Source organism: Scyliorhinus canicula, chromosome 5, assembly GCF_902713615.1.
Source record: "Scyliorhinus canicula chromosome 5, sScyCan1.1, whole genome shotgun sequence".
In the NCBI taxonomy this organism is placed as follows: domain Eukaryota; kingdom Metazoa; phylum Chordata; class Chondrichthyes; order Carcharhiniformes; family Scyliorhinidae; genus Scyliorhinus; species Scyliorhinus canicula.
The window spans coordinates 8,426,746-8,453,244 of record NC_052150.1 but is presented as its reverse complement, the minus strand read 5'-3'; the positions used below and the strand labels follow the sequence as shown (position 1 = coordinate 8,453,244).

At 44.5% G+C, this 26,499-nt stretch overlaps 1 protein-coding gene across 1 annotated transcript in view; it reads right to left on the bottom strand.

Annotated features, from left to right (window-relative positions):
• gad3 (glutamate decarboxylase 3) overlaps nucleotides 1–26,499 on the bottom strand; it is a 77,952-nt gene that overhangs the window by 31,554 nt on the left and 19,899 nt on the right. The window contains exons 3-8 of the mRNA XM_038796529.1: nucleotides 22,761–23,003; nucleotides 19,224–19,314; nucleotides 17,703–17,815; nucleotides 14,199–14,314; nucleotides 11,997–12,076; nucleotides 11,120–11,174 (exon numbers count right to left, since the gene is read on the bottom strand). Of these exons, the coding sequence (XP_038652457.1) occupies nucleotides 11,120–11,174; nucleotides 11,997–12,076; nucleotides 14,199–14,314; nucleotides 17,703–17,815; nucleotides 19,224–19,314; nucleotides 22,761–23,003 (698 nt within the window). The remainder of the gene's footprint in view (nucleotides 1–11,119; nucleotides 11,175–11,996; nucleotides 12,077–14,198; nucleotides 14,315–17,702; nucleotides 17,816–19,223; nucleotides 19,315–22,760; nucleotides 23,004–26,499) is intronic.

Sequence of the window (26,499 nt, the reverse complement as noted above, 5' to 3'; positions counted from 1 at the left end):
CTGGGTGCTCCGGTTTCCTCCCACAAGTCCCGAAAGACGTGTTGTTAGGTGAATTGGACATTCTGAATTCTCCCTCCGTGTACCCAAACAGGCGCCGGAGTGTGGCGACGAGGGGCTTTTCACAGTAACTTCATTGCAGTGTTATTGTAAGCCTACTTGCGACAGTAAAGATTATTAAAGATTAAAACAATGAAAGCCTCTTTTGGGTTGAGCTACCCATGAGGGTTCTTCCACAGGTCGAATGTAAACAATTACAATCATTGATATTGATGAGTGAAGATGATTTTAGTCTGTGATCTTATTATTTTATTTATCTAACTGAATTCCAAGGGGTTTCCCTATTGTTTAAAAAGCTCCATGAACACTCAAAAATGAACAAGTTCAGGGGTCAGAAGTCTTTTAATCACTGTGCCAAAAGGTTTAAGTGACTGAATTTAACTTTTTAGCACTACCATTTCCAATTGCTATAGCAACAGACTGCAATGCAATTCCACTGGCTTTGTGAGTGGTACTCTTCAAATAAAAATTCAATGGTTGGCGCAATGTCAAACACAGATTGCAACAAAATCCTTGACAAGTCAGGAGAATAAGACTCCCAAAATGTTACAGGATCAACAAAGGAAAATGAAATCAAGTTGAGGATTTAAAGAAAAAAATGCCCGACAGATGCAGAAGTTGGAATTCAAATAAAAAAATTCCGAAAACGAACAGTAACTTTACTGAGCTCAACAAAAGAAACGGCAACAAGCCTCAGACAGAAACTCTGCCCTTCAGAGTGATCTTTTTGTCAAAAGTCTGCACATGTCCTCCATTGCTATCCATAGTCCCACCTCATACATCGTAACGATCTCTGTTGCACAAAAATCGGTGGACCCGAAGCAATTAAGGCGAACGTTCAGATCAGGGGCGAAATTCTCCGACCTTGCTGGGGGAGAGATTCTCCGCCACCCGGGAAGTGGCGGCGGTGGGAATCTCGCCACTCCGATCGGCGAGGCCCCTGCGGTGATTCTCCGGCCCGGATGGGCCGCAGTCCCGCTGCTGGGAGGCCTCTCCCGCCGCCGAGGTTTGAACCACCTCTGTAACGGCAGGATCAGTGGCGCAAGCGGGCCCCCGGGGTCCTGGGGGGGGGGGGGGGGGCGATCGGATCCCGGGGGATGCCCCCACGGTGGCCAGGCCTGCGATCGGGCCCCCCCCCTCAGACTCCGGGCCAGTGCCCTGGGTGCACTATTTCTCTTCCGCAGCCGCCACGGCCTCCGCCATGGCGGAAGCGGAAGAGAAACCCACATCGCGCATGCGCTGACCGGCGAAAGCCTTTCGGCTAGCCCCGCTGCCGGGGGCGCCGGTTTTTTGCGCCAGTCTTCTGGTGCCAACCGCTCCGGCGCGGGGCTGGCCCCAAAGGTGGGGAGAATTCCCCACCTTTGGGGAGGCCCGACCCCTGAGTGGTTGGCGCCACTCCCCTACGCCGGGACCCTCCGTCACGCCGGGTAGGGGAGAATCCCGCCCCTGAAGTGTTCAGAATACCCAGGAGAACGGTGGACTACTCTTCCTCAAGCTTCTGTTGAATTTGGTTGCAAATGGATTGAAAGCCTAAAGGGCACAGACATCATAGCAGGAATGAGAGAGCAAATTAAGTAGTGAGACACGGGGGACATGAGAGCCATACTCGTGAACAAATTAAACATGGTCAACGAAGCTGTCACGTTATTTGCATTTGATCTTCTATTAAAAAGGAGACCACATCGTAAGTTTGCATATAGTACTCTCGACCAAAGGAACAAATAAACTACTGCATTCTTTCGAAGGGGTCTTTGGAGTGTTGTATGATGATGCAGGAAGAGGGGAATAAAGCAGTGAAGCATCTGGCAACATTGTGTGTGGGAAGGTGCCAGAGAAAGTTCATCTGAAAGTTGAACTGAACAATATCCTAGAAAAATTGGGCCTCTGGGGAGCAATGAAGCGAAGGAAGGAGAAGGTGTTTGCTGGCTGGAATAATATGAGGTGAGGAATCAGAGCGAGGCGAGGAGCAGGCGCTGGCCAATGGCCATCACGGGGAGCAGCGGGGCCATTCCCGAACTCCGGGACAGGTTTGAGGAGGGCAGGTGGGTGGGCAACCAAACAAAGAACAAAAGAGGGGCAACACGGTGGCACAGTGGTTAGCACTGCTGCCTCACAGCCCCAAGGTCCCGGGTTCAATCCCGACCTTGGGCAGATGACTGTGCGTTCTCCCCGTGTCTGCGTGGGTTCCCTCCGGGTTCTCCGGTTTCCTCCCACAGTCCAAATATCTGCAATTTGATGGATTGGCTATGATAAATTGCCCCTTAGTGTCCAAAGGTTAGGTGGGGTTATGGGAATAAGGTGGGGGATTGAGCCTAGATAGGGTGCAATTTCGGAGGGTCGGTGCAGACTTGATGGGCTGAATGGCCTCCTTCAGCACTGTAGGGATTCTATGATTCTATGTTTCAGATGTTGGAAATTGAGAAGGTGATTTGGTGAAGGAGGAGGCTGGTAGGTTGAAAAAAAGAACGATTTGCATTTTTGTGGTACCTTTCATAATGACTACGAGATGCCCTAAAGCGGTTTGCAGTGAGCTTTTGATGTGTAGTCACTGGTGTGGTGAAAGAAATGTGGCAACCAACATGCACAGAACAAGGTTCCACAAACAGGTAATGACCTCTGCTTCTGCAATGTCTGTTGAAGGATAAGCATTGGCTGGGACGCTGTATATAATTTCTCCACTCTTCTTCAAATAGTGGCCCAGAGATCTTGCACGCCTACATGCGAGGGACTTCACTTTAATGTCTTAGCTGAAAAGTGCCTTTGATCCAGAAGCAGTACATTGAGGAAACTTGTAATTTCCTAGAAATTTCCCTGAAATCTATAATTGGTTTTGGGAATGATTGAAAATGACTTCCGAAGAGTTTACATTACAGGTGTAATTTTCTTGAATCATAATAAGTACCGGCTCATGTGACCTGCTGGCACTTAACCTGAAAGTAATACCAGCAGGAAGGAAGTTAACGTATGAGAGCTGTGTGGCCAGACATGAAGGAGAGCTGTGGCAGAAGGGAGATCAGAGAAAGTATATTTACAAGGAGCTGTGTGTGTGTAATACACTTAAACAGAGCAGAAAACCGAAGGCAGGGTTAGAGCAGGGATTGTGAATTGGAGAATTTTACTCTAGCTGCTTCAGTCTTGCCAGAGCTGATTAAACATTTAATGGGGTTTATTGAATGATTTGGGGAATATGCGTTGTCAGGACTTTCGTGAACCTAGCTAAGCGGCTTCTGCGGTGTGTACGATCTCTGTCTCCGAAGACTGGCTCCGGGGACCTTGGCTGAAAAATGGTAGCCGATGAACGTGACTCAAGGGCTGAATCAATTGAGCGGGAAAGTGAGCGCTCCTACTTGTCAGATACAAAGTTTAATTTCTGTCCACTGCATCCTTGTCATCCAGACTTTTTTTTATTCATTTACGGGATGTGGATGTAGCTGACTGAGCCAGCATTTATTAGCCATCCTTGAGGGCATTTAAATATCAACCACATTGGAGATACATGTACGCCAGACCAGGGAAGAATGGCAGACTACCATCCCTTCAGGATGTCAGTAAACCTGATGGCTTTTTACAACAATCGACAATGGTTTCATGGTCATCATTAGACTTTCAATTCCAGATTTTTATTGAATTCAAATTTCACCATCGGCCGTGGTGGGATTCGAACCCGGGTTCCCAGAGCATTACCCTGGGTTTCCGGATTTCGAGTCTAGTGACAAAACCACTCTGTCACTGACTCCCCTGACAAACACGCTGGAGCAATTTAGAGAACATAGAACATACAGTTCAGAAGGAGGCCATTCGGCCTATTGGGTCTGCACCGGCCCACTTAAGCCCTCACTTCCACCCTATCCCCGTACTCAATAACCCCTCCGAACCATTTTGGTCACTAACGGCAATTTATCATGGCCAATCCACCTAACCTGCACGTCTTTTGGCTGTGGGAAGAAACCCACGGAGACAAGGGGAGAACGTGCAGACACCGCACAGTCAGTGACCCAGCGGGGAATCGAACCTGGAACCTTGGCGCTGTGAAGCCACAGTGCTATCCACTTGTGGTACCGTGCTGCCTTTGTAACTTTGTAGCTCAAGGGCTTTGCACAGTAACTTCACTGCAGTGTTAATGTAAGCCTACATGTGACAATAAAGATTATTATTATTATAACTGCATGTTCGTGGAGAGTAATGTGGATGCCAGTGGTTGTGGAAGATGTATCTATTGTATCAACTATTTAAAGTAAAATTTAACTTTTCATTTGCATTATCATGTCCCTGTTAATTCTGTTTAATTGTATTGGTTCTGATCCATTATATTAAGCGTTACAAAGAAAATAAAACTTTGTTTGCAATTTATCATTTGGAGTCATTTGGTAAAATGCTAATTTTAGTTTACCTTTCCACCATGGGGATTGGAAGAAAAGCAAAATCTTTGACAATGCGGCACTCCCTCAGTACTGCCCCAAAGCGTCAGGCTGGAGTGGGACTTGAACCAACAACCTTGTGACTTTTATGTTGGAAGGGGAGGAGGGAAGAGACCTTATCATGGCGTGATGTGAGCAGAAAAACTGGAAATTGAGATGAGGCCCGATAACCCAAACACCTTCCACCATTCCCATCACCTCCATCACAATCTCACACTATTAATTGCATCTTTTCTCTGCAGCCCCCCCACCCTTTCCCAAGAGATAATCTTTTGTATCAGTTCGAAGAATAAAAGCTGACATTTTGTTCATGTTTGCTGCGCTTGCATTTTATGACTGATGTAATTGGACTGTTCGGTGCATGTACATCCTTAAGTATTCTTCTTGTTTAAGTGTATACTTCCATTCTGTATTTTATCCCCTGCAAACATTATTACTTCACATTAGATTGCATTTGCCAATTTTGTTAACGCACCTGTGTCTTCCTAAATCTTTTTGTTCATAGAATCATAGAATTTACAGTGCAGAAGGAGGCCATTTGGTCCATCGTGTCTGCACCAACCCTTGGGAAATAACACCCTGCTTAAGGCCACTCTCCTCACCTTTGAGACTCTGAGGGGAAATTCAGCATGGCCAATCGACCTAACCTGCACATGTTTAGACTGTGGGAGGGAACCGGAGCACCCGGAGGAAACCCACTCAGACACGGGGAGAAAGTACAAACTCTGCACAGCCACCTGAGGCCGGAATTGAACCCGGGTCCCTGGAGTTGTGAGGCAGCAGTGCTAATCACTGTACCACCGTGCCGCCTTGTTCTCGCTACTCCTCACCAAACTCTTACATTTTGGGTTATCAGCAAATTTCATGCCTGCCTTGTTAAGTAATGGGTTAAGAGACATTCCAATTAGTTGTCTCATTTTATGTTAAGCATCCAATAATTGACACTGGTATGTAAAGGGGCTTCAGGTGGCCCTTGTGTCAGGTGATGTGATGTTAAAAGTTTTGTGCAAAATCTGTTGAAGGAATTAAAGGTGTTTTGTGGAAAAGCAGCAGAACCTTTGACTCTTTATACTACAGCAGCTAAATGTCGAACAAATTGTAGCAGAGGATGGTTGCTGTGCAAATGTGAAGGGTTGAAAGATACAACTTTTCCAGACCAAAGCAAGGAGTGAGTGAGAAAAAACCCAAAGATATGGCTGAACAGAGGTTAAAGATGGCTGGATATGACTACCCCCCCTTATTTTCTGAAAGGGGATTGTACGACCAATGGAGAAGTGCAGTAGTTATGTGGACTAAGGTAACTGCCTTGGGAAAGAGAAAACAAGGTACGGCATTGGCTCTTTCTTCACCTTATGACAGTAAAATCCGGAGCAAAGTGTTTTCTGAGCTGGAATTGGAAGAGTTAGACTCAGAAGAAGGTCTGGAGACTCTATTACGTTACATGGATAAGATTTATAAAAAGGATGACTTGTTAAGTGCGTATGAAGCATGGTCGGATTTTGATAGGTTCCGGAAAATGGAGGATTTATCCATGGAAGACTATATAATGGAATTTGGCAGACTATATAAAAGGCTGCAGAAACACAACCTGGAATTTCCACAGTCTGTGTTGGCCTTTAAATTACTTGACTGTGCTAGAGTGAGTAACATGGATAGGCTCCTGGTCTTGACAGGAGTTCAGTTTGCGGATAAGGATAACCTTATTCAATCAGATGACAGAAGCTTTAAAAACGTTTCTGGGGAAACATTCGATTCCGATGACCCAAAAAGGTCAGCTTGCAATAAAGCAGAATATGGAAGACACACTACTAACAGGATGGCGAAATCGCACAGCTACAAACAGGTTCCAAGACTACAGAGGGAGATCAGGACCCGGAAATTATGAAGACAGAAACCCAGTTAGAACCTACAATAGGAGGATGAACCCCAGAAATGCCTGGGGTATGATAAATCGATGTTTTCGATGCGACTCTCAATACCATTATGCTTTCAACTGCCCAACTCGTTATGATAGAGTATTTGAAGCGACACATGACGCGGAAGAGTCAGAAGAGGAAAAGGATAGTGACCAGAAAGAAGGCATTGTCCTATTAACAAGCTGTTTTACACCAGTAATGAGAGTGTTGGTTGCAGAATCCTTCAACTGTGCTGTATTGGACAGTGGCTGCACATCTACTGTGTGTGGAATTGACTGGTTAAAATGTTACCTGGACTCCTTGAATGCTGAAAGTCGTAACAAGGTTAAGGAATTTGAAAGTTCCACAAGTTTCAGGTTTGGGGATGATAATACTCTGAAGTCGCTGAAAAGAGTGGTGATCCCTTGCAATATTGCCGGAGTGAATCATTTCATTAGCACGGATGTTGTATCAAGTGAGATACCTTTGCTTCTGAGCAGACCGTCGATGAAGAAAGCACGCATGAAACTGGGTATGGAACAGGATAAGGCAACAGTTTTTGGAAAGACAGTGTACTTACAATTTACACAGTCGGGACACTATTGTATTCCATTACTGACAAATAATATTTCAAGTAGAGTGGTTAAGGATGTGTTAATGGCAGTTGAAAATGGGACTTTAGCTGATAAAAAGCTTGTTGTATTAAAACTGCCTAGGCAATTTGTGCATCCGTCTCCTCGGAGGCTGAAAAATGTATTAAAGGATGCAGGGGTAAGGGATGATGACTATACTAAACTGATAGAACAGGTTAGTGATCGCTGTGAATGTTGTAGGACGTACAGAAGGACACTAGCATGACCGATAGTAATCTTACCTTTGGCCAGTGATTTTAACAACATTGTGGCCATGGACCTTAAGATCGGGGATAAAGCCAATAATATATTTATTTTGCATTTTGTAGATTTAGCAACCAGATTTAGTCAATCAACGATTGTACGAAGTAAAGAAAAGAGCACAATTCTGGATCAAATCGTGGAAAAATGGATCGGGACAGGAATGGGCCCACCGGCAAAATTCCTTACGGACAATGGGGGGGAATTTGCTAATGATGAGTTTAGGGATATGTCTGAAAACGTGAATATCACAGTTCTGAATACAGCTGCAGAAAGCCCATTTAGTAATGGTGTGTGTGTGAAAGAAACCATGCGGTAATAGACGACATGCTCCGGAAAAGTTTGGCGGACAGACCAAACTGCAAGTTAAATTCAGCTTTAGCATGGGCGGTACATGCAAAGAATTCATTGCAGGTGGTTGGGGGCTATAGTCCTTATCAATTAGTGTTTGGTAGAAACCCTAAAATTCCATCCATCTTAGATGACCAGCCTCGAGCTTGGGAAGAGACTACAATTAGCTCTGCTTTTGCTGAACATTTAAATGCATTACATAGCAGTAGAAAAGCTTTTTTGGAAGCAGAAGTCTCTGAAAGAATTGGCAGAGCTTTGAGACATAATGTACGGCCATCAGATGCCGTTTTTCAGCAAGGAGACTTTGTATACTATAAGAGAGACAATTTTAATGAATGGAAAGGCCCAGGGAAGATCATAGACATAGATGGCAAAACAATTATTTTGCAACATGGTAATCAAACTGTTAGGGAACATTCATCAAGGATAATGGGTTCAGATTACAAATTTTCAAAATTAGACAGAGCAGACAGACATGACGAGGAACCAGAGTCATCTGGTACGCACGTGTTACAGAACTATGAGGACCAGTTAACTGATATAGACAGGGTTTCTGTAGAGGAACACCACACTTCTGATGAATTAGAACAGGCCATTTTTCCAAAAGGGCAAATGCCAAAAGTTGGTACAAAAGTGACATACTTGCCTGAAGGGTCTAGTCAATGGAAGGATGCAACTGTTATTAGTCGAGCAGGGAAGGTCACTGGAAAGTATAAACATTGGTTGAATGTACAGCATTCAGGGGAGGGAGTCAAGACAATGGATTGGGAAAATGAAGTTCAAAAATGGAGGGCACAGAAACGCAATGCCAGTTCTGATTGTACATCAGATAGTGAACAGGTCCGCAGAAAAAGGTTGAGAACTATTGAAAGGACATTCCACAGCAGAAGGGAAAGATCAAGCAGTAGCAGTACAGAACGAAGATACCAGGCGGGAGAGGGGAAGTAGTTTATCAAGATCTTGGAACATGAGTAAGACTACGAATACTGATAGGAGTAGAGGCCCACATGCACGTGAGATTTTGGTAGCTTCCAATAACTTAGATGTAAAAGTTATCAAAGATGCTAAACAGCAAGAATTGCATAGTTGGAGTGAATTTGGGGTATACACGGAAGTACCGGATAGGGGACAAAAAGCTCTATCCCACAGATGGATTTGTACGAAAAAGGTTCTTCTGGATGGAACTTATAAGGCAAAGGCCAGGCTTGTGGCGAGGGGATTTGAAGAAAACGTAGAAGATCAGGATTTAAGGGTAGATTCACCTGCGGCAGGTAAGGTTATTTTAAAGATCTTATTGGCTCTAGTAGCCACAAAGGCATGGGAATGCAAATCTATAGATATAAAAGCTGCCTTTTTGCAGGGACATCAGCTCCAAAGAGACATTTATCTCCGTCCTCCGAAAGAAGCAGCTAACACAGAAGGGGTACTCTGGAAGTTGAACAAATGTGTATATGGATTAAATGATGCATCTAGAGTCTGGCACTTTTCGGTAAGGTCAGTTTTGTTAGTTAGGCTGTTGCCAGTTGAAAGCAGATCCTGCAATGTTTTACTGGCACTATAAAGGAGATCTTTCTGGCATATTTATGATGCGTGTCGATGATTTTTTGTGCGGTGGGACTAGTGATTTTGAAGCTATTGTAATCTCTGGTTTGAGGAGAGAATTCAGGGTTGGAAGCCAGGCTTCCGGTGCATTTAAGTATATTGGACTAGAAATCGGACAGACTAATTTAGGGGCAACTTTATGTCAGCAATCTTATTTGGAAAGCATCAGCCCAATAGCAATTAGTCGTGGCCGGGTTTCATAAAAAGACGCAATGGTTTCAAAGATGGAAAAAGAGCAACTGCGAAGTTTAATTGGGCAACTGAACTGGTTAGGTAGACAGACTAGACCGGACGTGAGTTTTGATGTCTTAGAGTTGAGTACAAAAATGAATGATCCCAAAGTGGAAGACATAATAAGAGCAAATAAAGCGTTGGTCAAACTAAAAATGCAGGAGTGTGTTTTGAGGTTCCCGGTTTTAGGTGACCTTCGGCACTTGAAACTCATAGTTTATAGTGATGCGTCCTGTGCAAATTTATGTGATGGGGTTTCAAGCGCAGGAGGTTTTATAATTTTCCTTTTGGGGAACAATGGTAAATGTTTCCCTCTTGTGTGAAAAACAAATAAAATAAGGAGAGTGGTCAAAAGCACTTTGGCTGTTGAGACGTTAAGCCTTGTATAGGCGACGGATATGGCCTTTTATATATCTCAGATATTGACAGAAATTTTGGGATTAGGGGATTTGGGAAATATACCTATTGAATGCCACATTGACAATAAATCCCTGTGGGAAAATGTGCACTCTACAAAAAGTGTCAATGAAAAAATGTTAAGGATTGATATTGCAAGTTTGAAGCAGATGTTGGACAGAGGGGAAATAGCAAAAATTAAATGGGTTGACAGTAGCTATCAATTGTCAGACTGTTTTACAAAAAGAGGGGCTAGTTCACAGAAACTTTTGGATATTGTTAAAGAAGGGCTCCTGTTTCTGTGACTGTTTTTGTTTCTTCTTCCGAAAAAAAAGAAGGGGGGAAATTGCGTATGTGTTTTAACTTTGTTTCACCTAATTATTTTTTTTTCCTCCAAGGAAGGGGAGACTGTGAAGTAATGGGTTAAGTGACATTCCAATTAGTTGTCTCATTTTATGTTAAGCATCCAATAATTGACACTGATATGTAAAGGGGCTTCAGGTGGCCCTTGTGCCAGGTGATGTGATGTTAAAAGTTTTGTGCAAAGTCTGTTGAAGGAATTAAAGGTGTTTTGTGGAAAAGCAGCAGAACCTTTGACTCTTTATACTACAGCAGCTAAACGTCTAACATGCCTATCCCAATGCAAATCATTGTGACAAAGAATGGATCTAACATTGACCCCGGAGCGCTCCTCCTCCATCCATCCTCCTCCAGGTTGTAACAGCCGCTTTTTACCCTGACTCAGCTTGTCAACCAACCTTCAGCCCAAGCTGATACATTTCCTCGCACATTGCCCATATTGAAATCAAGTTACTCGGTTGAGTTTTCGGTAATTAGGAAATTAAGTCTATCCTATTTCCCTAGGAACAACATTTCCCTAAATTGGGAAACACAATCTCTTTTAGTCTTGTGAGTGAATTTTCTGTTTTTTAATTTGATCCATTGATGTAATGAGCATTCTGCGGCTTGATTACGAGGAACCTAATTGAAAAGTAGAAGATAAACATTATTTTTTCCTCCTGCCACCTAATTTGTATCGCACAAACTCATCTGCAGAAAAATTAAACATGCCTAACATTTAGATTTTGTATATAAATGTAATTAAAATACTGACTAATTAACCTTACAATCACAAAACGAAGATACATCCATAGTACTTACATTAACTAAATTATCTCAATTTGAAAATCAGTTTTTCATACTTTCATTAAACAAGAAAAGAATAACAGCAAATGTAAGTATTGAATATTAACCCACTTTCATGAAAGTCACAAACCTTTTCTTTAGCTTCAATAATTTTGGCTTCTAATTCAGCTGCAATGATCTTCCCTCTGTGAGCATAATTAGAGAAGTATAAAGGTTTAATTGAATAGCTTGAGGTAGTTATTATTTACATTGCTCAATGAACATATCAAAATTTCCCTTGCGTGTTATAGCACTCAAATGTTCAGTTATATTCAGTCTCATCTGAGGGCTAACATCAACTTGCATTTGTATAGCACATTTAACATGGTCAAATGTCCCAAGGTGATTCGTAGGAGCATTGTCAAACCAAACAGAGACATAGGCCGGGATTATTCGATGGCCCGCTGAATCCCGCGTCTCCGGTGTCAGCACGGTTGAACGAGTTTTTAAACTCACTTAACAGTGCGAGACTGGGTCCCGCCCATTGTGGGTGGGTTTCAGATTGCGACGTCTGGCGAGATCCCGTTAGATCTCAGGAGGGGTAACGACCGTCGGGCACCCTGAAAGAAGCCTCTCTCGTGATCTACAGGCCACATCCCATTCCGATTCTGAGCAGCGCGGCTGGTAAATCAAAAGTGCTTTGTTGCTTCATCTTTCCAGTTATTAACTAGAAGTTCACATTTATTTTTACAAGTTATTGGCTTTCATGCAGGTCATAATATTTATGATATTAAAGGTACTGTATGAATATAAATTGTGATTTTAAATTGTTTTGAGAAAGTTTGTACAACAAGTTTTGTGACAGCCTCAGTTACAGCTGCCAACAAGGCTGGATTGTATCCAGTTTAAATACTTTCAGAAATTGATGATGCCTCCCCAGCTTAAGTGACTAAAAAAGAAAAGTACGGTTATTATTCAATGTTTTATATATTTAGGCAGAGTTAGCCTAATTAATTAATGGTCATTACCTCCTATTGCATTTTACCAGAATCACATTGTCCGTACCAAAGCCAAGCACTCCAGCAGCTTTCAAGATTGAATAGTGGCTCTGAGGAAAATCACAATGAAGTTATTATTTCATCTGGAAAAAGTAAAATCTGTGGCCAACAGTGTAACACTTTCACTGATAACTGTTTCCCGAAATTTCCAGTGACCGTGGAACTTCTCATTTCAATCAAAAGATGCCAAAATGTGCCCTTCAATCATCACCGTCTTTTTCTGGTCTCTGCAGGGTCTGCTCAAGGAACAAATAGGTTTTTATGCAACGCAGCTGGATAGGGTTGATGTCCGTCTGTCCATTGCTTTGCACCTATCCAACTTACTCAGAATGGCCCCCGACTACAAAGCTCTGGCCTAATTCAAACAGGATGAAGATGCATAATCAAATGTTTCTAACTGCTGATCTTGGAAATCCAAAGTCAGTAAGTGTTAAATAGATCTCCAAAGTAATGGAACAGGTGCTGTATTTGTCTGCGAATTGTGATCATGATGATGTCTGTTTGAATGTTAGCTGAGTGAAACGCTTCATTGTTGATAAAGCCTCAGGAATAATTTCCAATTGTTTCTCACACCTGTTGATGTTAGTTCTGATGACCAAACCCATTCCTGCCCAGCTGTTTTGTTAAAAGCCTTCAGAATTGTTTAAAGGGCAGCCGGCATGTGGCGCAGTGGATAGGACCGGGACTGCGGTGCTGAGGACCCGGGTTCGAATCCCGGCCCTGGGTCACTGTCCGTGTGGAGTTTGCACATTCTCCCCTTGCATTTCACCCCACAACCCAAAGATGTGCATGTTAGGTGGATTGGCCATGCTAAATTGCCCCTTAATTGAAAAGAAATATAATTGGGTACTCTAAATTTATATTGAAGAAAAAGAATTGTTTAAAGGGAAGGTGCATTTTCCAACAGAAGTGGAAAGCAACATTATTCTAAAGAAGAGGCAGCATCAATACACAATTGAGAGTAGCAAGTACATTAACGTTCTAATCAGTTTAGAAGGACTTGCATTTAAAAGCTACAAGTGTCTGCCAGAAAATGTTTCTCCGAAAGCTTTGTCCAGTTTCACCTGGCAACAGCTGAGGATCCCTGAGGTGTTATCGGAAGTGGTCACAGTTGACTTGTACTGCTCATAGTTTGTGAATAAAATAGGGATTGTTGCATAGTGGCAATGTTACTGGACTAGTAATCCAGAGTCATAGGGCTTACCATCTGTGCCCCGTTGGAATCGGGGTGGGATGCGGCTGGTAAATCCCGCAAGAAGCCTCGTCCAGGATTCCCGATGGTCGTTACGCCCCGTGAGGTCTAACGGGATCTCCCGAGATGTCATGATTTGGATCACGCCCACAATCATCAGGATCCTGACGTGCATCGTTCAGGGTGTGGTTAAGCTCACTTATCTATTGGTCTCACTGAGGAAACCCCAGCTGGCCGCCGTTTAGCAGCACTGTGTCTCCACAAATGGGGACCAGGTGGAATGGCATTTGGGGATCACGTAGACAATCGGAGGACCCCCAGGGAGACATCCGCAGAGGTGGTTGGCCTCTGGGCAGGATGGAACCTTGGTACTGCTGATGCCACCTGGGTACCTTGCCACTGCCAGCCTTGCACCCCTGGCTGTGCCACCTGGGCACCCTGTCGGTGCTGCTTGGGTGCAAGCCTGGCATTGCCAGGGTGTGACGGCGGCACTTCCAGGCTGGCAGGGGCACTGCCAGGGTGCCAGGTTGGCAGTGCCAAGGTGAACAGGTTAGTCCTCGCTGGGTATCAGATCCGGAGGTGGCCTGCCCGTATGAGGTAGGGGCGGAGCGAGGTTTGAGGACACCCCAACAGGTGAGTGGGGCATTGAGGGGGGTCGAGAGATCGGGGCGCCATTTAAAAATAGCGTCTCGATTTCTCCCTGCATTGCTGAGTGGAGTTCCTCAGAGCAGGAAATGGGACTGAGTGCTGCCTTGGCCGGTCCGAAGCCAAAAAAAAACATAGTCTCCTTCGATCACCAGAAAGGACCCCGCTCACATCTCACGAATGAGAATAAAAACTGATGTTGGTCAGACAAAGAGAGGCCAATGTGAATTGGGGATTAGATGCTATGAATTGATTCCTCTCTGCAAGAATACATAGAGGTCCTTTTTAGATAAACTTCTAGTTAAATATATTATTATAGACTGCAAAATACTTACAAGTTCTGAGGTAAATAAGACCATCCTGGGAAGACTGGCAACGCCTTGAGTCTTCACTTCAGGAAACCGCTTGTAGCGAGCAACAAGGATGCTGTACAAGTTTGACATGGCCCCCCCTAATAAAACAGAAACGGAAACATCTTTACGGTCTATCATCTTTGATTTTGATATCAACAGGCCCGGACGACACAAAGGTTTCCCCCTCTGGATCATGTGGTCTAACTTTATCAAACCAACAGGAAAACAATGTCTGAACCTTTTTTTCCCCCCTCGGTTACATAAAGTAAAGGTACTTTCTCTATGTGAGAGGGCAGGGGATGCTTAACCATTGATTAGATCCAAGACTGAAATTGATAGAATTTTGGACTTAATGGATGAAGGGAAATGGATTTATGATGAGGAAATGGATTGAGGTAAATTGGCTATGATCTTATTAGGTGGGGAAGTGAGTCGAGGGTCTTCCTCCTCCTCTTCCATGATAAGATATATTCTTATAATGATCTTATTTCCCTTTGGAGAGTTCCCCCGTATTGTGTTTACCTTCCCAAAGTCTGGGAATCTGCTCCAAGCCATCACCAGTTCTGTACTTTGACATTGCCAATGCCCCATTGATTACCCAGTACCTGTGCAAAGTAAACCAAACACAAATACGGGTCTCAATGCCCTGCCAGGTCATAGTAAATAGAAAGTTCCATTTAACCTTTGCAAACAAATCTATTAGAATTCTGATGGACTTTGTCTAATTTGATTGACATTATTTTGTTGTCCTTAGATGATACTTTTTTTAAAAAATTGGCTGTTTGGAATATTTCTGGGTACAAATTGGTGTGGCATATTTAAGTTACAATCATTAATGCCATGTGGTAAATTTTAGGAAAATAGTTATTTGAAATATTCCTGGTCAGTAAGTTGATGAATGAAAATTAAGGTGATTCTATCAGACACCCAAACAATGATAATCTGTTTGCCGTCTCTGATTGTTCAGAAAGTTTCTTTGCACCTTCATGTTTGTACTTTTCAATGAGGAGAAAAGAAAGTTGCATTTATTTACAGCCTTTCATGACCATAGTGTGGTATTATCATAACTGTAAGAACTGCAAGGGTTAATGAAATGTCTAGAGTAACCACGAGAGGGAGCTACAGATACAAGTATATATGGCATTGATGCTAAGCCTTGTGGGAGAGAATAGTACAGGAGTTAGCTAGAGACAGACAGAAGTATTGATGGTGTGAGTAATGTCGTGTTATGTACTCTGGGATAACACAGGCTGCAACTGGGTGCAGCTTTAACCAAAAGATACTCCAGACCTTGACGTTAGTTCAATCTTATTTATCGAACCAGTAGCACAGTTAGCACAGTTCTCTGTGAGTTCGACTCTCTGCTAACCTAAGTGTGGTTACTCTGTCTGACTGAACCAGACTAGCCCTTAGCCATGTGCTGGAGGTGTGATACTGTACATACACCCTGACTCACTCTGTAGATGTTCATCAGTGGAAAGAGGTGGAGAGTGAGTGCCTTGTGCCTTTTATAGTGAGATACCACCCCTGAGTGTCCTGCCTGCTCATTGGTCATGTCCTGTTCTTTGTGTTCATTTGCTGCCTGTCTGTACCTGTCTGTATATCATTATCAGCATGTCTGCATATCATGGCAAGTAAGAGCAGATCATAGTTTATAACAGTGTAAAGATTAGTTGTAGATAAGTGTAGTTTATATGTTAACAATCAACTGTATTATTTAGAAGTATGTGTCAAATCCAAATTAGCAGTGTTAATACATTTACAGCTTTATTTAAGTTCAAGCTATTTTGTGGTCTTTGTGAACACTGCGCCAACCATCCTGAATCAAACAACACAGAGAACATTACACGTAGGACTTCCCAAAATACTTTACAGATAATGAAGTGCAATCGCTGTTGTAATTTAGGAAGCACAACAGTCAATTGGCACACTGCAAACTCCCAGAAACAGCAATGAGATGATGATCAGGTAATCTGTTTCTGTGATGTTGATTGAAGGATAGATATTGGCCAGGGCACCGGGGAGAACTATCCTGCTCATCTTCAAGAGAGTGGTGTCTTTTACATCTACTTGAGAGGGTAGATGGGGCCTCAGCTTAACATCTCAGCCAAAAGATGGCACCTCTGACAGAGCAGACACCCGTCAGTGCTGCAATGGGTGTCCCAGCCTTCATTTGTATCTCCAATGCGCAGAAGGAAGTCATTTGGCCCATAGTGTCTGCACCATCCCCCTGAAGGAGCACCCCATCTAAGCTCACTCCTCCGCCCTATCTGCGTCACCCCACCTAACCTGCACATCTTTGGACCCTGAGGGATAATTTTAGCATGGCAATCCACCTAACCTGCACACCTTTGGACTATGGGAAGGAACCGGAGCACCCAGAGGAAACCCACGCAGACAGGGGGAGAACGTGCAAACTCCACACAGACAGTCACCTAAGGCCGGAAATGAACCTGGGTCACTGACATTGTGAGGCAGCAATGCTAACCACTGTGCCACTGCGCTGGAGTGAGACTTGAACCCACAACCTCTGACTCAGAGATGAGAGTTGCATGACATACCAGCAAAGTTCTTTATTTTTCTAACAGTATGTGAACATAAGTTGCACCATGTTAAAAAAAAACTGTGATCAACCTCATTGTTTGGTGTGTGTTTCATCCACGATGGAATAAAGCAGCTTCTGAACAAGACCAAACTCTGTCTCAATTCAGGTTATTTTGGAAAAACTGAAGGAAACTATTTGCATAATGATAGAAACGTGGTTCAGAGTACAGTTACAATTCCTTTTAAACTCTTGAGGCCCTCAATTGTATCTGTGGATGTAGCACAATGGGAGTTGGTATCTATAAGGAGTCGGCACGAAAACTTCTTAAGGAAGTGACGCATATCGCTGTATCCAAGAAGATAGGTAACGTAGTCCTGAATTTGATATGACCAGGAAAAGATTATTTGAATTTATAGTCTGGGTCTACAAAGCAGTTTATTGTGAATGTTCTTGATTAAATGCCGCATGAAAATAGTAGCTTTAAGTTAACACCACTTGCCCATCAAACAATGAGATTGACTCTAAATGGCTAACTGATAATTTCATTCAGACGTAATTGCCTCATGAGCCATTGCAAGACAGTTAAATGTGTTCAGATAAACACAAGTCTTCCTGTAAACCAATTCAGCCTGTGGGCAAATTTGTGACGTCCCATTGGGAAAATGCCCGTTAATAATTGTACTAATGATAAATCAGCCAAAGCTCGCAAATGACCATAGGCATCTCCGTCCAGACATCTCATTTTGCTTTTCCCATAGACATCTCACTCCATTGGAGAGAGAATTGGTTATGTCTAGTTTGAAGGGCAGGCACGGGGCAAGACAAGGAGCTACCACGGCTGGCACATGGATTGAATCCATGCTATTGGCATGATTCTGCATCCTGCTTGAGTCAACTGAGCAAACCGATCCCCACAATTATACACCTTCCAGCAAATCTACCAGGTAAAAAAATGCCATCTGTTTCGTTATGTGACCATCCAAGCATTGCCGACATTTTCTTCAAAAGAAGTTCTTCCATGATGATGAACACTGGAGCAATTTCGTATGTGAACCTACATCAAAAGTTAAAAAAAGAAACACGCTCAGGGCTGTGAGGCAATAAAATACTCAGAAACTCAACTAAGTTAAAGCACAGGATATTCAGCAGGCAAAGTTAATCTGAAGGGGATGATATTGAGCTATCACCAAACCATTTTCTCTTTTTTTAATTAAAAAATTTAAAATTTTTTTTAGAGTACCCAATTCATTTTTTTTTCCAATTAAGGGGCAATTTAGCATGGCCCAATCCACCTCGCCTGCACATCTTTGGATTGTGGGGGTGAAACCCATGCAAACACGGGGAGAATGTGCAAACTCCACACGGACAGTGACCCAGAGCCGGGATCGAACCTGGGACCTCGGCGCCGTGAGGCAGCAGCGCTAACCCACTGTGCCACCGTGCTGCCCAACCAAAGCATTTTCAATAAAAGAATTCTTAAAATATATCCCTGAGAAAAAAGTGATAGTTTGATATATGAGCTCAACTTTGAAATGTATTGGGCGTTCCTTCACTGTCACTGGGTCAAAATCCTGGAACACCCTCCCTTCCTAACAGCACTGTGGGTGTACCTACACCACATTGGCTGCAGCGGTTCAAGAAGGTAGCTCACTCCCATCTTCTCAATGGCAAGTAGGGTTGGGCAGTAAATGCAGGCCTAGCCAGTGAGGCCACATCTCATATACAAATAAAAGAAATAGAAACATTGTGTTCAGGAAGTGAGAGAAATGCAAAAACAGTCCCCAGAGATACGGAATTAATATGAAAGTCTTGGGGGCACTTGACATTTATAGAGAGCTCTTGGCTGTTCGGAGGACGAGAGATTTGTGCAGAAATGAAAGCAGCTCCATCATCGAGAGCAAATGTAATGTACACCCTTGAGTTGGGGAGACAGTGAGGCGATCAGTATTTTTTTTTAGCTTATCTTCGTGCCCAGAGTGTTTTGTCCTTTTAGGGAGTAGTGAGTGAAGGGTTGGGAGGATTCCTGAGCTGATTATCAGACTGTTCAGCCACATTATGAACATTCCTCCCTTTGCAAAAGGCCCTGCTGTTTGGCTGGAACCCAATACTTCTGGTCTAGAGGTATGGGCACTATTGCTGTGTCACGCGACCTCCTAGGTAATGACTGATGAGAAACAAAAACGATTTCAGGGTGGAGGTGTTAATGATTGTTATTTCTATATTGACAGCTTCAAAGCAACAATAATCCTTTTTCATAAAAACAAAATATTGCGAATGCTGGAAACCTCAAAAATGCTGGAAATATTTGTTTGGCCGTATCTGCGGAGAGAGATTTAACATTTCAGATCATTCAACGTTCGGTTTGGTTCAGACGCTGCCTGATCTGTTGAGATTTTCCAGCAGACGCTGCTTATACTAATGCAGCATTTTCTCAGTCTGATTTTGCACAAACAATCACTTACATGTTGGTGTTGGCAGCAGCCGTCAGCCACTCTCCTGCTAATCCAATGATATCCAGACCACTGGAGAGCTGATTGAAGAAGCGGGGATGGCCTGCAGAGGGAAAGTGTATGACACGCACCTTATGCTACTGTTATGTAAATGTTTGCTCCATTTTCTTTACTGAGGGAAGTGTTTCATGGACAGTTGGCGTTTAATCTTGGCTAGTAGGTACAATCGAATCAAGCTTCCCCAGTAGCTTTCCTAATTCTCTGTCTCAACAGCAGAAGCTTTGGAGATCTTTAGAACTTGGTGCAAATGGCTATTCATCCAGGGGCCACCAGGTTATTTCAGTTGATTGGGAAAACCTGTGTGAGAATTCACCTCACACAGTTTGATAATTGTGTTTCCGTTCGATTAACGGTTTACAGCGAAGCATGGTTGACCACTGTCTAAATTGGTGCACACACTGTACTTACATGAAGAATGGAGCTAGACAAGCTTGGAATGATCAAGGCTATACACAGGGCTATGGCACAATGCATTAGAATGTTGCCCTAAAATTCTAAATTGGTGGAAATTGAGTCAGAATTCTCTTGGGATCTTATCGAAACGTGTCATATTAGAATTGATGGGGGATTAGTATTTTAATTTGGTGTTGCCAACCAGATTTTACTGCTGCTTTCTGGTGTAAGGTACCTGCTTTATTTGTGTATTTAAAATGTATTTACTGAGGTAGAGTTCTCTGGAATTGAAAGATTCTATTGTACCGTGGCACCTTAACACCACCATTCTGTGCCCTGCCCATCGTGCTCACCCGGTCCCATCTTCTTGGCAACTCCTGCAGTTAATTGGTTGTGGTGCTGATGGGAGAATGATTAGAAGTACATTGTGGTACAATTGTATCCTTGCACTATTTCATCACAGGGAGAAAGGGTTGTGAGTTGTTGAATTTATAATCTGCCGGCTGATTTGTGGTGATGTCATAAGGGCGACATCCTACCTGGGGGCCCTGGGTAATATTAACGTGTCACATATGATATTGTAACTGAACTGAATTTCGGCATCATATCAGACCTCAGTCGTCATGGGGAACCAGTTAGCCAACTGACTGCCATCATTTGCATTAAATTAAAAACATGGATACCTGATAGAAATTTACACTGGTCTTAATGTTGGTTTATGCAAATTATTATTCAGTCTTTCCGAGCCAGAGACCAAATGGCATTGTACAGTTGCGTTATTATGTGAAGCCGTTGTGTCTGAATGTCAGGGCAGCAACAAGAAATGAACATTTATGTCGCAACTGTACTCTCTACCGCTTAATAAAACAGAACACAGAAACACACAGGGCTGGATTCTCCGTTTCAGCGACCATGTGTTGACACCAACGGAGCATGTGTAGTCTTTTACATCTAAACTTTCTGCATGAAAGCCTCACCGGAGACCAGTGAGGAGCTGGCAGCGGCGACTGGTAAAACCCCCCGGCTCCCACGCTGCAAACACCCTGGAGAATGGCCGGGTCCGTGGGCGAGCATGCGCACAGCTGACGACCTGCAGCTGTTGCGCCGTACTACATGGCGCTGGCCATGCGCGGACCTGGCATACCATCCGCAACCCCACAGCCTACCTTCTTCCCAACCCCTGGCCAGCACCCCCCCCCTCCCCCCCTAGCCCTTGCGAGAGCCCCCCAATCCAGTGGCATGGACCCTGGCCGAGTGTGGCAGTGCTGCACACAGTCAGCAGCCGCCACACTGGCTTCCTGCGCGGCTGAGACCACCCACGCCCTGCGCCGTCGGGAACTCGGGCCATCGGGGGAGGAGCATTGCGGGAGGGCCGACCGATGACGCGCCAACGCCATTGCAACGGCGTGCGCCGCACGACGCGATTATGCCATTTCTGAGGGGGCGGAGTATGGTGTTAAACCGGTGCCGGCCCCAATTTGGCGGTTGGAGTCGATTCCCTGCGCGATCGCCGATTACGATATCGGCACGGGCAACGGAGAATCCAGTTTACAGTGTCGGATCACTGATGTGTGAGAAGACTTTTGCCAGGATTCTCCAATCAGAGTTTGCCCAGCGAGAACGGGGAAATTGGCGGTCTGCCAAAACTCCGTCCACCGCAGCGGGACCGGAGAATCCCATCGGCGGGAACGGACAGAGAATTCCAGCCGAAGTCTCCAGATAGGGTGGTCCAATAAACCCTCCGCTGAAGAAATAAATGAATAAACCTGCAGTGGGCACGTAATTGGCAAATTAATTTCAATAAAGAGAAGCGGAGGAGGAATAGGCAGGACATTTCATCCTCGTGAAAGAAGAGTCTAAATGAGGTAGAGTGACATTGATGGGCACAGATTTAGAAGTTATTGAAAAGGAACAAAGTAGATCAATAAGGTTATGAAAGTGCAAACAAAACCCTTTATTTGTTTCCAGCGGGATAGAATTCAGAAGCAGAGACGTTATGATCAACTTGCAGAGAATCTTGGGTTGGCCACACTTGGAGCAATGTGCACAGTTCTGCTCGCTATATTATGACAATAAATAAAGGCATTGAAGGAGGTGCAACAAAGATATACAAGGATGAGACTATTTCTGACAGGATGTAGCTTTTGGAAATGGAGGAACAGGATGTAACTCTTTGCTGTAGAAAACCTGATTGAGGGCTTTATGATTATGTAAGGGTTTGATAGCTTGGCAGTAGAGGCAGGTTTTCCACTAGTTGGAGCCCCCAATCCCAGCGATCATCAGGCAGTCGCTCATTTACCCAGCAGGTGGTTAGAATGGAGAGCTCGGCTACACAGGGAGCAAGTTGAGCTGGACAGTACAGGTATGTTGAAGGGGGAAGCTGGACAAACACATGTGGGGAAAAGTAACGGAGGGATGTTCAAAGAGAGTTCAATGAAATAGGGTGGGAGGAGTGTGAAGCACAAACACCAGCATGACGCTGTTGGGCCGAATGGCCACTTAATGTGCTGTAAATTCTATGAAATGAAATGAAAATCGCTTATTGTCACAAGTAGGCTTCAATGAGGTTACTGTGAAAAGCCCCTAGTCGCCACATTCCGGCGCCTGTTCGGGGAGGCTGGTACGGGAAAGCTGAGAATGGCTATAGCATCGGTGCTAAGTCCATTTAATGTCTATGGATAGAACTAGACTGGGATCTTCCGATACTGCCGGTGGTGGGGGTCGTTGCGGGTGGAGCCGTAAACTTTGGAGAGCGGCTGAAAGTCACTTTGCGATGATGCCCGTTGCTGCCGAGATTGGAAACTCCTAGCCTTAGGGCGGGATTTTCAGACCCCCACCACCACTGTCGCGTGTTTTCCGACGGTAGTGACTGAACGGGAGCTTCTAGTCCTGCCGATGACTCTGCCATTTTGTGTGACTCGCCATCAGGAAGGGCTGGAAAATCTCCGCCCCCACCCTGCCGTCCTTGTTTTTGAATGAAACAAGTCAGTTTTGCCGCTGTGAATGTTACTGCAAACAAGACTCTTTGATGCCCAGCATTCACCTTGCTCCGTCTAATTGAAGGTGATCATCAGGAGGGGGCGGGATTGCTGTTACCTGTTTTGACTCCATATTTCAACGTGTCTGTGCAATCAACGAGAATCTGTTCCAGCAATTCAGGCTGGTCAGGCAATTCCAGGTCGAAACCCTCCATCCCTTCGAGAAACTGGTGGGGATGGTGGAAATCCAGGACTTTTGATGTCCTGTCGAATGTTTTCCTGATGTAATTCAGAAGGATTTCGAAAATGTCCATTAAAAATTGCACAGTGGGTTCTTCACCGCTTGTAGCTGGAAGCAAATCTGCGAACAAACATAAAGTAAATTCTTCGCTGTCGGCAAAAACAAGTGAAAAAGTATGGCGTAGAGCTGGGAACTGTGGAAATGAACACTTTTCTTTTAGCCAGTGGGGAAAAAAAAAGCCAGTTTGATATTGTTCTTAACTTCTGAACCTGAAAATTACTGAGGGGTGAAGTTTCACTCCCAAACTGGCCGGCCAGATCTGATTTGGGTGAAAATTCCCCAAATGTTTGGGTGTTTGTTCCAGGTGTGTGGGTGGGGGAGGGGGTGGTGGGGAGGGGTTGCTAATTGGAGTCAGGCCCAGCGCCCCTCCAAAATGTGAGTAGCCAGCCACAGGGGCAGCAAAGTGGATTGGTTAAAAGGCCCACCTCGATGCTCTGGGACTTGGTTCCAGTTACAATAAAAACAGTAAGGCCCTCTAAGGCTCACTCCTTGCAGTCCCTCAGCAAGTACACACTCTTCATTCCACCTCCCCCCGCCCCCCCCCCCATTCATCCCACCCCCTTGGCTCCTCAGCTCAGTTGGCTGGACGGCTGGTTTGTGATGCTGAGCGATGGCAACAGCGCAGGTTCGATTCCCGTACCGGCTGACGTTATCCATGAAGGCCTCGCGTCCTTTGCCTGAGACGTACTGACCCTCAGGTTAATTCATCACCGGTCAGCTCTCTGTCTTTCTAAAGGGAGAGCGGCCTATGGTTCGTAAGGACTATGGCGACTTTCATACCCCCATGCCAACCATGCCCCTCTACCCAAACCCCTGGCCCCTGTAATTGAGCTGCGATCTCACACTATGAGGTTCAGGTCCTGCCTGGAAACTTTGACGGACCATTGAAAGATACATTAACCACCCTGGGAATTTCTGATCTTAGGGTGGGCGGGCCTGGAAAATACTGCCCTATATTTTTATGAACTCATCATGGCTTTTTCCTAAAATTTTCAAATTGGTAATCACCTTTTAAAATGATTGAAGCCATGTATGATTGTGACCTTCGAACAGTAGGAGTTAATCTAGCAGTATTGAAGAACTTTACACCTCGTTATCTCTGAAGATGTGTTAATGATGCATTTGACTGCACAGATCAAATTCACAGGACATTATAAGAAAGTGATCTACAAGTAAGCGAGACCTGGTCACTGGTGGTCACTAGTCTGCTAGGACAGAACGCCCTGCAACCTTCCTTTATAATTCTTAATGGTTGGAATATTAACAATCTCAAGAGCCCAGAACAAGGAATATACACCCTTTGTCAAAGCCAAAGTGGAGAGGCAGAATCATGTGACATGTCCCATAGCTGGAGGACCCTACAATATTGTCTTGTGAAGCTGCAACGATCAGGCTTCTATATTCCATCTAGCAAGGAGCAGCTCAGGAAAACACTCTGTCCAAGTTAGAATGCCTGCGCCCCCCCCCCCCCCCCCCCCCCCCCAATCTACACTGTTTCTACTGGGACTTTGGAAGTTTTATTTAATTGTCTCCAAGACTAATTCATATCTGTGCACCTCGCTCATCATGTAAGTCATCTTTACTGGAAAAATGAATTATCCAGTATCAGTTTTCGACCTGCCCATTTTCAATATACCATTGAACTTTGATCTGGACTCATGTGAAACAATAACTCTTTGTCTGTTGTCTTTGCTGTGTAAATGTTTTTCTCTATCCCTCTGTTATAGTAAAAATGCCCTGGGGCTATGTGGCAATGCCTCTCCTGCATTTTGAGATTGTGCAACTAAGTTAACTCTCTGAGCTTACCCTTCCCTCCTAGCCCATCCAACCTCTTCCATTTCTCTTCCATTTTCTTAGGTTAAGGTTCATCCTCCAGGCATGGGGGGGGGGGGGGGGGGTTACTTGTTGGAATTCCTGTCACTGAGGGGCATCATCAGTGCAGAAGAGCGCCACTTCAGTTCTGGACCTTAAAAAGGTCCAAAAACTGAATCCTGGTCCTAATTATTCCTTACCATCAACAGATAAGAGATTGGACACAAATTGAAGCCAGCTTCTTATCCCATCACTGATAGAGCCAATGGCCTCCACTTTCTCCATGGTGGTCTCTGAGCCAGGGGTAGATTTAGCAAATGAAAAGAAAATCCTCTCGGAACCCAACCCCATTCCCCACCAGCTTGTGGTAGTGATACCGTGGTAGTCCACCAGATTTTGATTTCCTGACCAGATAAAACCCCCTTGGATGATGTACCTGATTGTAAAGGCAGATATCAGAAAATGAGCCAATGAGCAGGAGTTTGCATTCTTTATGATCTGCCAACTTAATTTGCCAGTTACACCTTGAGCGCTCCTTGGAACCTTCTCTCACTTTCTACTTCTTCTGTCTTCGTGTCTGTTGGTTAAAATCCTTATTTACTTCCTTCCTAAACGTAATGCCAACTTTTCTCTTGAGAGGAAATCCATCTTCTTTTCTCTCTGATTCAATACCAGCAACTTCCCACCTCTGGTACTTTCACTCTAAAGCATAAACTCTCCCTCCTCCTCGATTGTTCCAACTTCCTGATCTCTAACTTCCTTCAATCTCACCCTCCAATGAACTTCTCCACCTACATTCCATCTTTGCCATCCCCTGACCTTATCAGCTATCACCACCGCTCGACATACAAGGTCTGAAACATGGATAAGTCGTGCAGCACGGTGGCGCAGTGGGTTAGCACTGCTGCCTCACGGTGCCGAGGTCCCAGGTTCGATCCCGGCTCTGGGTCACTGTCCGTGTGGAGTTTGCACATTCTCCCCGTGTCTGCGTAGGTTTCGCCCCCACAACCCAGAAGATGTGCAGGCTAGGTGGATTGGGCCACGCTAAATTGCCCCTTAATTGGAAAAAAATGAATTGGGTATTCTAAATTTATTTTTAAAACATGGATAAATCAATAGCTAATCAGTGTGTTGACCCCCCATTCACCCATATCCCCCTCATTTTCCCCTTTCCCACTAACCACACTTGTCCATCAGCAACTTCCCAAGTGGACCCTACTTCCCAACACCTCAACCCGGCCCTCCCCCTCACTTGTTGGACCAAATTTTCGATTGCCCATTGGACCCCAGACCTAGTCTGGGATCCATTGTAAAACCTGGAGATCATCCCATGATCCCATGCCTCCGGGATAGTTCCAAATTTTCAAAAGGCTAGCAAGAGGTGGAGGGATTGGGAAACCTGCTCGCTGCCCGTTATTGGATCATGAAACCCCTCCAGGAGCTTGTTCAGGTGCATGTGGCGTCAGGAAGAAAGGTTTTCAAACTTTATGTCAGAGAATCCAACCATGCTACTGCTCTTGGCTCAGGTGGTGGGTTCATCGAGGAATCATTTGAAATGTTATTTTTATTTGTTAAAAACAGCAGAAGTATGATGGCGCAGCTGGTTCCAGGTTAATGGCTACTTTCATGCACCTCCCAGTTCCTGGTCTTCTAAGCAGTTGTCTGCTCTAACAGGCAAGAGATCAGCAACCCCTTTTGTGGGGGCAGGTATCAGGTGGGCAGTCCCCACCTCCTGGATATGCTC